This window comes from Arachis duranensis, chromosome 3 (genome assembly GCF_000817695.3).
Source record: "Arachis duranensis cultivar V14167 chromosome 3, aradu.V14167.gnm2.J7QH, whole genome shotgun sequence".
Taxonomy (NCBI): Eukaryota; Viridiplantae; Streptophyta; class Magnoliopsida; order Fabales; family Fabaceae; genus Arachis; species Arachis duranensis.
This window is the reverse complement of record NC_029774.3, coordinates 52,051,334-52,067,888: the sequence shown is the minus strand read 5'-3', so window position 1 is coordinate 52,067,888 and position 16,555 is coordinate 52,051,334. Positions and strand designations below refer to the sequence as shown.

The window sequence follows — 16,555 nt, the reverse complement described above, 5'->3', positions numbered from 1 at the left end:
AAAAACAACTTAGAAGAGATCGACCTAACGAAGTCGGTCTCCTACAAGACAAGTTGTAAAAGTAATCCCTGAAAGAGACCTAACAAAGGTCCAAGAAAGAGGATTACAAAAACAACTTAGAAGAGATCGACCTAAGGAAGTCGGTCTCCTACAAGACAAGTTGTAAAAGTAATCCCTGAAAGAGACCTAACAAAGGCCCAAGAAAGAGGATTACAAAAACAACTTAGAAGAGATCGACCTAACGAAGTCGGTCTCCTACAAGGCAAGTTGTAAAAGTAATCCCTGAAAGAGACCTAACAAAGGTCCAAGAAAGAGGATTACAAAAACAACTTAGAAGAGATCGACCTAACGAAGTCGGTCTCCTACAAAACAAGATAATCCCTGAAAGAGACCTGAACAAGGTCCAAGAAAGAGGATTATCAAATAACTCGACAGAGCCCGACGTGACAAAAGTCGACCCGGAAAGATAAAGTTACAAAAGATAAATCCCTGAAAAAGACCTGAACAAAGGTCCAAGAAAGAGGATTATCGAGTAACTCAACGACGTCCGACATGACGAAGTCGGCCCGAAAAAGATAAAGTTACAAAAGGTAAAACCTCAAAAGAGATCTGAACAAGATCTAAGAAAAAGGATCACCTAGTAACGAAACGAGGACCAACATGAAGAAGTCAGACTAAAGCTACAAAAAGTTATAAAAAGTAATCCCAAGGGGTTGCTCGAAAAGATCAATTGAGAAGATCAACCAACAGAGGGGAGATAACTCGACCCGATAGATCTCGACCTTGCCACAAAAGCAATCAAAAGATGATGGATAAAAAAAACAACTCTGAAAATTCCAGGTAAATGCTAAAGAAAGCTGCAAGCAAGCATACCGCAGTTACCATAAAACAAAGACTCAACGGGCCGGTTGAAGCCAACCCCAAAAGCAAGAGAAACCATTTTGTTTTTCAAAATAAAGTTGCTAAAAGTAGCAATTGGAGTATCAACAGTCAATAAAATATCATTTACAAAAAAGAGTTCAAAACCCACAAACCGGGCTATTTACACAAATACTTAAAAAAGGAGGTCAACCAAGATTTGGAGCCTTCCCGGCAGCGTCAGTAGGGGGAGAAAGAGGGCAAGTCTGAATAGGCACAGCATCTACAGTTCCATCATCCCGGTTCAGAATCTGGCAATCCGGATCAGACGTAACGGGAGGAACCGAGGAGGTCGACACTTTGACAGAAGGCACTGGGGAAGGGTCAGCATCATCATCATCCTGGTCATCAGGGACAATCTTACCATCCCTCACAACATTGTCCAGGCGGAAGAGAGTAAGGTCGGCCTTAGGAGCAATAACTTAACCTGCTCCTTCAGGTTCTCGTAGGCAGCAGTTACACTGTCAACAAGATGACCTTGAAGCTCGGAGTAATCAGCTTGGACATTCTCCAACTCCTCCTTCAGACGCATTCCCTCCCGATAAGACGTGACATAACTATCCTTATGCCTCAGTGCCGTGTCCTCAGCAAGCCTCACAGAGGCAGCCAAAGAGAGGGAACTCGCCTTCTCATTTGCTAGATCTTTTTCCAACTTGGCCACCTTCACTTCGAGCTCCTCCTTCAAGCCTTTTATCCGATCAAACTCCCGTTTGGCCTCCTCCATAAAAGCTTTGGTGGCATGAAGAGGAAGACTTTGAGCAGTTCGATACAGGGCCGCTCCCATGTATACCAACTTAATACCACTTCGAGTTACATAATCAAAATGATGAAGAAGTGATACATCATCCATAGAGAGGGCACCATAAGGACTGATTTGTTGATCTACAAACTCGATCGGATCAAAGTCGGGAGCACCAAGGTTGAAAGGCTCAGTTGTTTTTTGCTTCTTACTAGAAGGAGCACCAGAAGCAGCGGCAGAAGTCTGTGGAGGATCGACTTGACGAAACCGAGGAGTAGGAATTGCTTTCCTCGGCCCGGGAGAACTCGGCACAGGAGGCTTCACGGGGGCCTGAGAAGATCCCTCTCCGGCCACCTTGGCCGAGATGTTCAGAGCAGCAGTTGCCTTCTTCACCTTTTTAAAGGCCCTCATGGGGTCATTGTTCTTTGACATCTCTGCAAATACAGAATCAGCCATAGCAAAGAGTTGCAATCTCAATAAGAGGAAGAAAAAAATTAAAGAAACAAGTCAGACAAGTACCCAAAACAGTCTGAACCATGGACGGGTCATTCAAAAACCTTTTTGTATCAAGATAGGGTGGTTTCCCCCATAGATCCTCAAGAACAACAACAAAGGCACGCTCAACATCATCAAGCATCTCCTAGGTATAGCGAGACACTCTCACATCCTTCTACTACTCTAGAGGGAAAGAAGGCTCATCATTTTCATCAAGAAAAAAGGGGCGGGCCCCCTTGATAGCACGAACCTTAAAGAAGTAATTCTTGAAGTCCTTAAAGGACTCATCATACATAGCAAAAACTTTATGGCCCTCGGTGGACCTAAAGGAAACCCAGGAAGCTTTCTTTTTTGAAGAACCGCCAGGCTTGGCGGAAACAAACAAATAAAAGAAAAGAGTCTGAGAGGGTGTTACATCTAATTCTCGACAGAAAAGTTGAAAAATTTTAATAAAACCCCAGGAATTTGGGTGAAGCTGGGATGGGGCAATATTACACGACCACAACAGGTCGGTCTTGAAAGCAGTAAAAGGAAAAGTAACGTTCAACTTACTGAAGAAGTATTCATAGGCATAGAAGAAGGGACGCTCCCTCTCAATGGAAGTCGGAAAACAAACTCTCTCATCAGAATCAGGAGCAACAAGCTCATAATCCTCCTCACGGGCATTGTTACCACAAATTCTATGGCGCTTCCTCAGCTTTGTGCAAAATTCAACATCCACAACAGAAACACACAACAAAATAAGGGAGTCCAGCCAATCGGACATCCCCTCATGAACTCTGGAAGACATCTCTACAATGTTATTGTGAGAAGACATGAGGCCAACTAATCCTACAAGTAAGAAAAGAAGATGGGGTGACTAAAAACATCCTGGACAAAGGGAGAAAAACAACTCGGTCAATACGATACAGGCGAAGAAACAAGAAAAGGAAAACCCCAAGACTCAAACCAAAGTCCTGGGGCATCCTTTGGAGGCAGTAACAAAGCAAGGTTTCCAGGCAAGATCTACAGCTTGCACCCCAGCATTTCTCAGAAAGAATTCAAAACAGCAAACATTTTTCATCAAAGAAAAACACAAAAGTCATTACAGTCTACCAAGCAAAAAGCATTCCCAAAAATCAAAGCACGCCAAGTAGAAATCATCAAAGACAGAAACAACCAGAAGCAACAATAAAACCCTAGAAAGCCTCGACGGAAATGCCAAGAGAATGCATAAAAGAAAGAAAGGAAAAACATGTTACAGTGACAAGCAAATACAAGACCACGAAAAGATTTAAACTTTCAAACATGCAAAATCAAAGCTTCACCTAAAAACTGAAGACGAAGCTACGAAAGAAGCAAGAAAGCTAGTACCAACCTGAAAGAGAGGCAAGCTTCAAAGAAATTGAAGATGGAAGACAAAATCTGGAAACGCCCTCTCACAAGCAAAAGAAAGAACGCGAACAATAGCAATGTCGCAGGGAGAAATGTGAAACTACAAAACTCTAGGCGAAAACAGAAGCTCCAAAAAAAAATGCCAAGCGACGTCGCAACACGAGAAAGTAGAAGTGCAAACAAAAAATAGAGAGCGAAGAGAGCGGAGAAAAGAAGTTACAAAAAGGGCAAAGGAGAGAAACCGTTTCTAGGTTTTCAAAATCAAAGTAAAGAGCCAAAGGGAAATGGGGCAATTAATGCTAAAATTAATGAAAGCATTAAACCCTCGCATGTTCCCAAAGCGCCGATATAAAAGCACGCGCTTTTAGAGAAAACGTTCTACATTCAAAAACTGCTACAAAGGAATCGACAAGATGCTTGAGTTTGGCTTCACCAAAGAAGGACAGAAGTCAAGGACTCGACCTCAAAAAAGAAGACCGAGCTCAAGCAGGGGCACTGTTCATACCCTGGGTCGAGCTGTCCGACCCGGGATGTTTGACAGACAAAGCGACCGACCTCTTCAGGTCAGGACAACCCGACCTCTTTCTTAAGAGCTCGGCCAAGTCACCAGGAAAGCCCAAAGAAGGGCACAAATAGAGGAACACGCCCCAAATCCTAAGGCAGCCCAAGCCTACAGAGAGAAGGGCGGTTCCCTTGAAGATAAGATGACCTCACTTAAAGATAAAGATAAGATAAGATAACTAACTTATCTTATCCACAGAAGGTCACTCCTTACCATTATAAATACACTGGAGCACCCAGGTATAACTCATACTCTAATTCTACTCAATACATGTTTAATACCCTTGCTAACTTAAGCATCGGAGTCCCTTGCAGGTACCCCCCACCCTTCGGTGACAAGGGATCAGTAGCATTCTTAATTCCACAAGTCGGACACACCAGCTCCGGCCGCTATACACCTACCAGACACATCGGCTCCGACCAGCACAGAAGATCTCATCCGAGATCGACCTATAGTTTCAGGTAACCCTCGGAACAGTGTCTAAAACTTAAAAATTTCTAAGTTTGGTGTCTTGCATGTTTCTCTTTTCTTGAAAATTTTTCAAAAATAAGTTCTTGATGTTCATCATGATCTTCAAAGTGTTCTTGGTGTTCATCTTGACATTCATAGTGTTCTTGCATGCTTCATTTGTTTTAATCCAAAATTTTCATGTCTTGAGTCATTTTGTTGTTTTTCTCTTTCCTAATTAAAATTCAAAAAAATATCTTTTCCTTATTTCTCTCATAAATTTCGAAATCTTTGGGTTGACTTAGTCAAAAAATTTGTAAAATAAGTTATTTCTTGTTAGTCAAGTCAAGATTTCAATTTCAAAAATTTATCTTTTCAAAATCTTTTTCAAAATCAAATCTTTTCTTTTTCTTTTTATTATTTTCGAAAATTCTTTAAAATTAATTTTTAAAAATATTTTAATTTTATCTTTTATTTTCGAAATTAATACTAGCAATTAATGTTTTGATTCAAAAATTTCAAGTTTGTTACTTTCTTGTTAAGAAAGATTCAAACTTTAAATTTTTTAATCATATCTTTTGATTTCTTGTGAGTCAAGTCATTAATTCTGATTTTAAAAATCAAATCTTTTTCAAAAATAAATTCTAATCATATCTTTTCAAACTTGTCTTTTTCAAATAATATCTTTTTCAAAATCAATTTCAAAATCTTTTCTAACTTCTTATCTTTTCAAAATTGATTTTCAAATCTTTTTCAACTAACTAATTGACTTTTTCTTTGTTTGTTTTATTGTTTCTTATCTTTTTTCAAAACCAACTAACTACTTTTCTCTCTCTAATTTCGAAAATTCCTCACCCTTTTTCAAAATTCTTTTTAATTAACTAATTGTTTTAAATTTTAATTTTAATTTTATTTCTTCTCCTTATTTTCGAATTCTAACTAATAATTAAAATAAAAACAAAAAATAATTTTCTTTTCTTAAAATTAAAATTCAAAATTTTCTCCTCTCTCATCTCTTTCTATTTATTTATTCATTTACTAACACTTCTCTTCATCTTAAAATTTGAACCCTCTCTTCTCCTCTGTGTTCGAATTTTTCTCTTCTCCTTCGTCTATTCTTTTCTTCTTCTACTCACCTAAAGGAATCTCTATACTGTGACATAGAGGATTCCTCTTCCTTTTCTGTTCTCTTCTTTTTTATATGAGTAGGAGCTAGGATAAGAATATTTTTGTTGAAGCTGATCCGAAACCTGAAAGGACTCTGAAGAGGAAGCTAAGAGAAGCTAAAACACAACACTCTAAAGAGGACTTTACTAAAATTTTCGAAAAAGAAGTAGAGATGGCCGAAACCAATAACAATGGTGGAGGTGCAAGGAAGATGCTTGGTGACTTTACTGCACCAAATTCTAACTTCTATGAAAGAAGCATCTCAATCCCTGCCATTGGAGCAAACAATTTTGAGATAAAGCCTCAATTAGTTTCTCTGATGCAACAGAATTACAAGTTTCATGGACTTCCAGCAGAAGATCCTTTTCAGTTCTTAACTAAATTCTTGCAGATCTGTGATACTGTTAAGACTAATGGAGTTGATCATGAGGTCTATAAGCTTATACTTTTCCCTTTTGCTGTAAGGGACAGAGCTAGAATATGGTTGGACTCTCAACCTAAAGATAGCCTGAACTCTTGGGATAAGCTGGTCACGGTTTTCTTAGCCAAGTTCTTTCCTTCTCAAAAGCTGAGTAAGCTTAGAGTGGATGTTCAAACCTTCAAGCAGAAAGAAGGTGAATCCCTCTATGAAGCTTGGGAAAGATACAAGCAACTGACCAAAAAGTGTCCTTCTGACATGCTTTCAAAATGGACCATACTGGATATATTCTATGATGGTCGATCTGAATTGTCTAAGATGTCATTGGACCATTATGCAGGTGGATCTATTCACCTAAAGAAAATGCCTACAGAAGCTCAGGAACTCATTGACATGGTTGCAAATAACTAGTTCATGTACACCTCTGAAAGGAATCCTGTGAGTAATGGGACACCTCAGAGGAAGGGAGTTCTTGAAATTGATGCTCTGAATGCCATATTGGCTCAGAACAAATTGTTGACTCAACAAGTCAATTTTATTTCTCAGAGTCTGAATGGATTGTAAAATGTATCCAACAGTACTAAAGAAGCATCTTCTGAAGAAGAAGTTTATGATCCTGAGAATCCTGCAATGGCAGAGGTGAATTATATGGGTGAAGCCTATGAAAACATCTATAATCCATCATGGAGAAATCATCCAAATTTCTCATGGAAGGATCAACAAAAGCCTCGACAAGGCTTTAATAATGGTGGAAGAAACAGGTTTAGCAATAGCAAGCCTTTTCTATCATCCTTTCAGCAACAGACAGAGAATTCTGAGCAGAACCCCTCTAGCTTAACAAACATAGTCTCTGATCTATCTAATTCCACTCTAAGTTTTATGAATGAAACAATGTCCTCCATTAGAAATTTGGAGGCACAAGTGGGCCAGCTGAGTAAAAGAGTCACTGAAACTCCTCCTAGTACTCTCCCAAGCAATACAGAAGAGAATCCAAAAAGAGAGTGCAAAACCATAACCTTACTTGTGTGGCCAAACCTAGAGAGGAGGAGGAGGACGTGAATCCCAGTGAGAAAGACCTCCTGGGACGTCCTCTAAACAAAAAGGAGTTCCCAGTTAAGGAACCTAAGGAATCTAAGGCTCATCTAGAGACCATAGAGATTCCATTGAACCTACTTCTGCCATTCATGAGCTCTGATGAGTATTCTTCCTCTGAGGAGGATGAAGACATTACTGAAGAGCAAGTTGCTAAGTACGTTGGAGCAATCATGAAGTTAAATGCCAGGTTATTTGGTAATGAGACTTGGGTGGATGAACCCCCCTTGCTCACCAATGAACTGAATGACTTGGCTAGGCAGACATTACCTCAAAAGAAATAAAATTCTGGTAAATTCTTAATTCCATGTACCATAGGCACCATGACCTTTGAAAAGGCTCTGTGTGACTTGGGGTCAGGCATAAACTTAATGCCATTCTCTATAATGGAGAAACTAGGAATCTTTGAGGTACATGCTGCTAAATTCTCATTAGAGATGGCAGACAAATCAATGAAACAGGCTTATGGACTAGTAGAGGACGTGCTAGTGAAGGTTGAAGGCCTTTACATCCCTGCTGATTTCATAATCCTAGACACTGGGAAGGATGAGGATGAATCCATCATCCTTGGTAGACCCTTCCTAGCCACAGCAAAAGCTGTTATTGATGTAGACAGAGGAGAGTTGATCCTTCAATTGAATGAGGACTACCTTGTGTTTAAAACTCAAGGATCTCCCTCTGTAACCATGGAGAGGAAGGAAGAAAAGCTTCTCTCAATGCAGAGTCAAACAAAGCCCCCACAGTCAAACTCTAAGTTTGGTGTTGGGAGGCTGCAACCAAACTCTAAGTTTGGTGTTGAACCCCCACATTCAAACTATAAGTTTGGTGTTGGGAGGTCCCAACAATGCTCTGAACATCTGTGAAGCTCCATGAGAGCTCACTGTCAAGCTATTGACATTAAAGAAGTGCTTATTGGGAGGTAACCCAATTTTATTTATCTATATTATTTTCTTTTTTTAGGTTGATGATCATGTGGAGTCACAAAAACTACTGCAAAAATTAAAGAAAAATAAAAAATAGCATTAAAAATAGCACACCCTGAAGGAGAAACTTACTGGCGTTTAAACGCCAGTAAGGGTAGCAGAATGGGCGTTTAACGCCTAGTCTGGCACCATTCTGGGTGTTAAACGCCAGAAAGAAGCACCAGTCTGGCGTTAAACGCCAGAAAGAAGTAACAAGCTGGCGTTAAATGCCAGAAACAGGTTGCAGCTTGGCGTTTAACGCCAGGAAAGGGATAAAAGCTGGCGTTTAATGCCAGAAACAAGCAGCAATCTGGCGTTAAATGCCAGGATTGCACAATAGGGGCAATTTGCACGCCTAAAAAGTGCAGAGATGAGAAATTCTTGACCCCTTAGAATCTGTGGATCCCACAAGATCCCCACCTACCCCACCTCTCTCTCTATCTCCCTCCATCTCCTCCATTTTCTTCTTCTTCCCCTTTTTTCTTTCTTCTTTTGCTCAAGGACAAGCAAACCTTTTAAGTTTTGTGTGCTAAAAGCATTGCTTTTTGTTTTTCCATAACCATTTATGGCACCTAAGGCCGGAGAAATCTCTAGAAAGAGGAAAGGGAAGGCAAAAGCTTCCACCTCCTAGCCATGGGAGATGAAGAGATCCATCTCAAAGGTCCATCAAGACCACTTCTATGAAGTTATGGCCAAGAAAAAGGTGATCCCTATGCAATTTAGCTGGAATTGTCATAGAGGAAGAAATCCTCATTGAAGAGGACAAGCCCATCACTAAAAAGAGGATGGAGCAAACAAAGAGATCCTACTCATGGACCTCAACAAGAGCATGAGGAATTCTCTCATCAAGAAATCCCTGAGTTACCTCAAGGGATACATTTTCCTCCACACAACTATTGGGAGCAACTAAGGATAGGAGCAACAAAAGCACTAAGGATGGAGCAACAAAGGTAAGGAAGAGACATTGAGGAGCTCAAGCATTCCATAGGATCTTCAAAGAAGAAGAACTAGCTACCATCACTAAGGTGGACCCGTTCTTTAATCTCCTTGTTCTTATTTTTTCTGTTTTCGCCTTTGAGCTTTATGTTTTACTATGTTTGTGTCTTCATTACATGATCATTAGTGTCTAGTGTCTATGCCTTAAAGCTATGAATAATTTCATGAATCCTTCACCTCTCTTAAATGAAAAATGCGCTTAATTAAAAAAGAACAAGAAATACTTGGATTTCAAATTTTATCTTCAAATTAGTTTAATTATTTTGATGTGGTGACAATACTTTTTATTTCCTAAATGAATGCTTGAACTGTGCATATTTTTGATAGTGAAGTTTATGAATGTTAAAATTGTTGGCTCTTGAAAGAATGATGAACAAAGAGAAATGTTATTGATAATCTGAAAAATCATGAAATTGATTCTTGAAGCAAGAAAAAGCAGTAAAAAAAAGCGAAAAAAAGAGAAAGAAAAAGAAAAAGCAAGTAAAAAAAGCCAATAGCCATTTAAACCAAATGGCAAGGGTAAAGAGGATCCAAGGCTTTGAGCATTAATGGATAGGAGGGCCCAAGGAAATAAAATCCAGGCCTAAGCGGCTAAATCAAGCTGTCCCTAACCATGTGCTTGTGTCATGAAGGTCCAAGTGAAAAGCTTGAGACTGAGTGGTTAAAGTCGTGATCCAAAGCAAAAGAGTGTGCTTAAGAACTCTGGACACCTCTAACTGAGGACTTTAGCAAAGCTGAGTCACAATCTGAAAAGGTTCACCCAGTTTTGTGTCTGTGGCATTTATGTATCCGGCGGTAATACTGGAAAATAAAGTGCTTAGGGCCACGGCCAAGACTCATAAAGTAGCTGTGTTCAAGAATCAACATACTAAACTAGGAGAATCAATAACACTATCTAAAACTCTGAGTTCCTATAGATGCCAATCATTCTGAATTTCAAAGGATAAAGTGAGATGCCAAAACTGTTCAAAAACAAAAAATTACTAGCCCCGCTCATCTAATTGGAACTAAGTTTCATTGATATCGTGGGATTCATTGTATTTTCTCTTCTTTTTATCCTATTAGTTTTCAGTTTCTTGGGGACAAGCAACAATTTAGGTTTGGTTTTGTGATGAGCGGATAATTTATACGCTTTTTGGCATTGTTTTCATATTGTTTTTAGTATGATTTAGTTTGTTTTTAGTATATTTTTATTAGTTTTTAAGCAAAATTTACATTTCTGGACTTTACTATGAGTTTGTATATTTTTCTATGATTTCAAGTATTTTCTGGCTGAAATTGAGGGACCTGAGCAAAAATCTGATTCAGAGGCTGACAAAGGACTACTGATGCTGTTGGATTCTGACCACCCTGCACTCGGAATGGATTTTTTGGAGCTACAGGAATCCAAATTCCGCGCCCTCAATTGCATTGGAAAGTAGACATCCAGGGATTTCCAGCAATATATAATAGTCCATACTTTTCTCGAGTTTAGATGACGCAAACTGGCGCTCAACGCCAGCTTTCTGCCCTATTCTGGCGTTAAACGCCAGAAACAAGTTGCGAGCTAGAGTCAAACGCCAGAAACAAGTTACAAACTTGCATTTAACTCCAAGGAAGACCTCTACACGTGAAAGCTTCAATGCTCAGCCCAAACACACACCAAGTGGGCCCGGAAGTGGATTTCTGCATCATTTACTTGTTTCTGTAACACTAGTAATTAGTTTAGTATAAATAGTACTTTTTACTATTGTATTAGGGATCTTTGGGCAAGCTTTTGGAACATCTTTGATCATTGTTAGTCCTTAGACATTGGGGGCTGGCCTCACGGCCATGCCTACCTTATTATCACTTATGTATTTTCAACAGTGGAGTTTCTACACACCATAGATTAAGCTGTGGAGCTCTGCTATTCCTCGAGTATTAATGCAAAGTATTATTGTTCTTCTATTCAATTCATGCCTATTCTTATTCTAAGATATCCATTCACACACAAGAACATGATGAATGTGATAATTATGTGACACTCATCACCATTCTCACTTATGAACGCCTGATTGACAACCACTTCCGTTCTACATGAAGACAAGCTTGAATGTATATCTCTTGAGTTTCTAATCAACGATTCACATCAACTCCCCTCTGACAATGGGGCATCTGCGTCCAAGATTAGAATCTTCGTGGTACAAGCTAGAATCTATTGGCAGCATTTTTGAGATCCGAAAAGTCTAAACCATGTCTGTGGTATTCCGAGTAGGATCTGGGAAGGGATGACTGTGACAAGCTTCAAACTCGTGACTGTAGGGCGTAGTGACAGACACAAAAGGATAGTAAATCCTATTCGTACATGATCGAGAACCAACAGCTGATTAGCCATACGATATCTGTGCATGGTATTTTTCATCCGAGACGAGCAATCTGACAGTTGATTAGCCATATAGAAACCGTAGAGGACCATTTTCACTGAGAGGACGGGAAGTGGCCATTGACAACGGTGACACCCAACATACAGCTGCCATAGAAAGGAGTATGAAGGATTGGATGAAGGCAGTAGGAAAGCAGAGATTTAGAAGGGATAAAGCATCTCCATACGCTTATCTGAAATTCCCACCAATGATTTACATAAGTATCTCTATCTTTATTTTATGTTTTATTTATATTTTAATTATCAGAACTCTATAACCATTTGAATCCGCCTAACTGAGATTTACAAGATGACCATAGCTTGCTTCAATCCAACAATCTCCGTGGGATCGACCCGTACTCACGTAAGGTTTATTACTTGGACGACCCAGTGCACTTGCTGGTTAGTTGTGCGAAGTTGTGAAAAAGAGTTGAGATTACAATTGTGCGTACCAAGTTGTTGGCGCCATTGAGATCACACTTTCATGCACCAAGCAGTTTTTCTTTGTTTTTGTTCATTTCCTCTATTTTTAACCAGCATACTAACTATTCGAGACTTTGTCTCTACTAACTCTCACTGCACTCAAGCTATATAATGCTCTTGTGTTTCTTGTTGTTGTGGTTTTATGACAGAAGCAAGGAGAGAGGTTTCCACCTCTGGTGATCGTGATAAAAGAACCCTTAGAAGACTAAGAAGGGAAGCCAGAGGAAAGGGAGTCATTGAAGGAGAAACTTCTGAAGAAGAATATCAAGAAATGGAGGAGAATCCAATAAATCCACCAGTAGGAGTGGCCAACAACAATGGTCAACCACAGAGGAGAGTCTTGGCTTCATATACATTTGCTAATCCTAGGCATTGTATGAGTAGCATCCTTACCCCAAATGTCAATGCAAATAACTTTGAAATGAAGCCATAGCTCGTCACTTTGGTACAAAACAATTGTTCCTATGGAGGAGGGCCACTTGAAGATCCAAACCAATACTTATCCACTTTTTTGAGGATTTGTGATACTATCAAAACTAATTGTGTGCATCCTGACATTTACAAGCTGTTGCTATTTCCATTTTCCCTCAGAGAAAAAGCTACTCAATGGTTGGAGACATTTCCAAGAGAGAGCATCAACAAGTTCCTAGCCAAGTTCTATCCTCCCCAAAGGATCATCAGACTCAAAATAGAGGTCCAAACATTCACTCAGACGGATGGAGAGTCATTATATGAGGCATGGGAGAGATACAAAGCTTTACTCAGGAAGTGTCCACCAGACATGTTCAATGAATGGGATAAGCTTCAAAATTTCTATGAAGGACTAACTCTGAAGGCTCAAGAAGCACTAGATCACTCAGCAGGAGGTTCCTTACAATTGATGAAGACTGCAGAGGAGGCCCGGAATATCATTGATATGGTGGCAAACAATCAATATTTCTTTGCTCATCAGAGACAACGCCAACCATCACAAAGGAAAGGAGTGCTAGAGTTGGAAGGAGTGGACTCAGTCCTAGCTCAAAATAAGATGATGCAGCAGCAAATTCAATAACAATTTGAGCAAATGGCTAAGAGGATTGATAACATCCAAGTTGCAGCAGTGAATACAAGCCAACTATCAACCACATGGGGGTAGAATGAAGAAAACCAAGAAGATCAGCAGCATGAAAAATTCAATATGTGCACAACCAATGTTCAGGATCAAGTGAAGTTTATGGTGACACTTACAATCCATCCTGGAAGAACCACCCCAACCTTAGATGGAGAGATAACCACAATCAAAATCAGCAGCCATGGCAAAGACACTCAAACCAAAACAACTCAAGAAACAACTAGTAGAACAATAACCAAAATCCATATAGAAAACCCCAAAACAATTATCCTAATTCCAACCGTTATCCATCCAATAACCAAACCACCAACCAAAACAACTATCATCCACCCTCAACAGTTCACAACCAACCACAAATCCCACAAGACTCTCAGAGAATCTCCAACTTGGAGATATTGATGGAAAAAAATGATAAAATAGTAAGAACTTACAAACAAGAACAATGAAGCTTCCATAAGAAATATAGAAAGGCAGATTGGGCAGCTTTCCAAGCAAGTTGTTATTGAAAGGCCAACAAGCTCACTCCCAAGTGACACCATTCCAAATCCTAAAGAAGAATGCAAAGCTATACAGCTAAGGAGTGGAAAAACCTTAGTGAATGACAAGAAGCCAACTGAGAATGATGAAGCTAGCAGCAAGAATGATGCTACACTCAACAAGGATAATCAAGAGAAGCCTGAAGAGGGAGAGAAACAGCCACAAATCTCAAGGAAAGGGAAGTAAATAATGGAAGAATCATCTCAAGGACATAAGCAAGTGGAGAAGACTTTCACACCTCCCTTGCCATACCCTCAAAAGTTCAACAAGGAAACCAAGGATCAACACTTCCCCAAATTCCTTGAAGTTTTTAAGAAATTGGAAATTAACATCCCCCTGGCCGATGCATTAGAGCAGATGCCTCTATATGCTAAATTCTTGAAAGAACTTATCAATAAAAAGAGAAGTTGGCATGAGAAGGAAACAGTGCTTCTCACTGAAGAATGCAGTGCTGTGATTCAAAGGGGTATTCCACCAAAGCTTAAAGATCCAGGGAGTTTTGTAGTTTCATGTACCATAGGCAAGATGACATTAGACAAAGCTCTCTGTGATCTTGGTGCTAGTATCAATTTGATGCCCCTCTCAATGATGAGAAAGCTTGCCATAGAAGAACTCAAACCTACTAGGATGTCATTGGTAATGGCCGATAGATCAATCAAGACACCCAATGGCATTGTGAAAAATCTATTGGTGAAGGTTGGAGAGTTTATCTTCCCTGCAGATTTTGTGATTTTGGACACAGAAGTGGAAGAAAATAATTCAATCATTTTGGTAAGACCGTTTCTAGCCACAGCAAGAGCTATTATTGATGTGGAGAAGGGAGAAATGATCTTCAGGGTGCACAATGAGCAAATGGTCATCAATGTTTTCAAAGCAATGCAACACCCCCCTGAGCAAGAAGATTACATGAGAGTAGATATGATAGAAAGTTTGATGGAAGAAATGTTGGAAGCCAATCATCATGAGCAACAAAAAGAAGAAGGGGAAGAAGATCAGGAGGCTTGGTGCACAACAAATTGGAGGGCCAAAAGCAAGGTGGAGCACTCAGTTAGATTAATTAACTGAATGCTTCCCTGGAGCTTGACATGAGCCCAAAATAAGAAGAAATTGAGCGCTCAGTTGGTTCAATTAACCGAGCGGTTCCCTGGAGGTGTACCATGGGTTCAATTTTAATTCAATTGCCACTTTGGATCCAATTCTTCACCAAATTGAGAAGCCCACTCCAAATTCTGAAGATAAAAATTAGAAAGTGTATAAATAGGACTTAGTTTGATTTTGAGAGGACTTTTCACTTTCACTTTTGAACCTTCTTTTATTTTGAGTTTTATTTTGAGCTCACTTTTACATTTTAGCTTTGAATTGGGATTGAGAGCTGAGTTCTCTCCTCCTTGTTCTTACTTCTGCATTTCTTACTTTCTGTTTATGAATTTTGGATTAAGATTGAAGGAATTCTGTTTCAATCATTGATCTACAGTTCATCTTTGTTTTCTTCTGCATAATTCTAAGATTTGGGAATTGGACTTAGCTTTTTGTTTTCATTTTCATTTCTTTTGCTACTTTTGCTTTCTATTTTGGAATTTGAACTGAGATTAAAGAGCTTCATTGATTCAAAGTTTGAGAATCATCTTTACCTCTCTTCTCAGTTGTTCCAAGAATTGAATCTGAGTTTCCTTTACTGCTTTCATTTTCTTTTCTTCTACAAATTTTTCTCTGTTGGATCAAGAAAGGAATTGAGATCTAGACTTATTTTCTAGTCTCATTGAGCCTCTGAGCTCTTGAATTTCTTTCCTAGCTCTTGCAATTGAGGTGAATTTACTTTCTGTTTTGTTCATCACTGCAATTTTCCAATTCTGTTTAGATCTACTGCACTTAATTCATCTTCTTTACTTTCTGTTGTTAAATTCTGAATCCCAGCAACCCATACCCCTTTATTATTCAAGCAATTTACATTTCTTGCACTCTAAGCTTTAGCCATTTACATTACTTGCAATTTAAGATTTAGCTATTTTACTCCTTCTGCTCTTTAGTTTACTGTCAATTCTCCCTCTCCCTTTTAGTTTCATGCAATTTAGCTTCTATTGGTCACAATTCACTCAAATCAACACTTGTTTTCTTGACTAAATCAACCACCTAACTAAAATTGCTCAATCCTTCAATCCCTGTGGGATTGACCTCACTCATGTGAGTAATTACTACTTGATGCGACCCGATACACTTTCTGGTGAGTTTTGTGTTGGATCATGTTCCACACATCATATAACAAGATATGTAAAATAAAATTATTCCTGGAGTACAATGATCATTGCTCGTCTCATGAGTCTTCCACAAACCTTGAGTGCACATTCGAAACCCAAAAAATCCCTTTTTGAAGATTTGGCAAATTTTTCAAATATTTTAAAACAAAACCTTTTTCCTTTCATGTAAAATCTGAAAAGTTTTTCCTAGACAGTATGAATGACCAACACGTCCCAAGCATAGGTTCAATTAAGTCTATGCTGTAAGAGTTTGATTTTCATACTTTTCTAGACCACAACCATGAAAGCAGTTACCTACGCGGTATAAATGACCATCCAATTCCAAGCATAGGTTCATTAAGTCTATGATGAACCAGTCAGATGCTTTATACAAAACTAGAACTCAATATACCAATCACGGCCTCAAGCCGATCCAATCCAACACCGCCCTCGGTCCAAACAACTCAATCATCAACCAATTCATCACAAACCAACCAATCAATCACAATCACAAATAACGTAGTTCAAACACAATCAATAGAAACTACAACAAATATTGCAGTTAGCAATTAGCAAAAGTATTCAAATAGGCAAACCAATTACAATATGCACACCCAAACAATGTCACATAAATGCA

The 16,555-nt window shown here is 39.1% G+C and overlaps 1 protein-coding gene and 1 non-coding gene across 2 annotated transcripts; one reads left to right on the top strand and one right to left on the bottom strand.

Annotated features, from left to right (window-relative positions):
- Positions 1-6,276: 6,276 nt before the first annotated feature.
- Positions 6,277-6,384, bottom strand: LOC127746462 (small nucleolar RNA R71). The gene has a single exon (XR_008008081.1). It is a non-coding gene; the product is annotated as a small nucleolar RNA R71 (small nucleolar RNA).
- Positions 6,385-13,873: 7,489 nt separating this feature from the next.
- On the top strand, positions 13,874-14,749 carry LOC107479402 (uncharacterized). Its single transcript, XM_016099541.1, has one exon. The coding sequence runs from the start codon at positions 13,874-13,876 to the stop codon at positions 14,747-14,749; it is 876 nt and encodes a 291-aa protein (XP_015955027.1).
- The last annotated feature ends 1,806 nt before the right edge of the window (positions 14,750-16,555 follow it).

Coding starts and splice junctions, on each gene's coding strand:
- LOC107479402 (XM_016099541.1), top strand. CDS start 13,874: ATGGAAGAATCATCTCAAGGACATAAGCAAGTGGAGAAGACTTTCACA.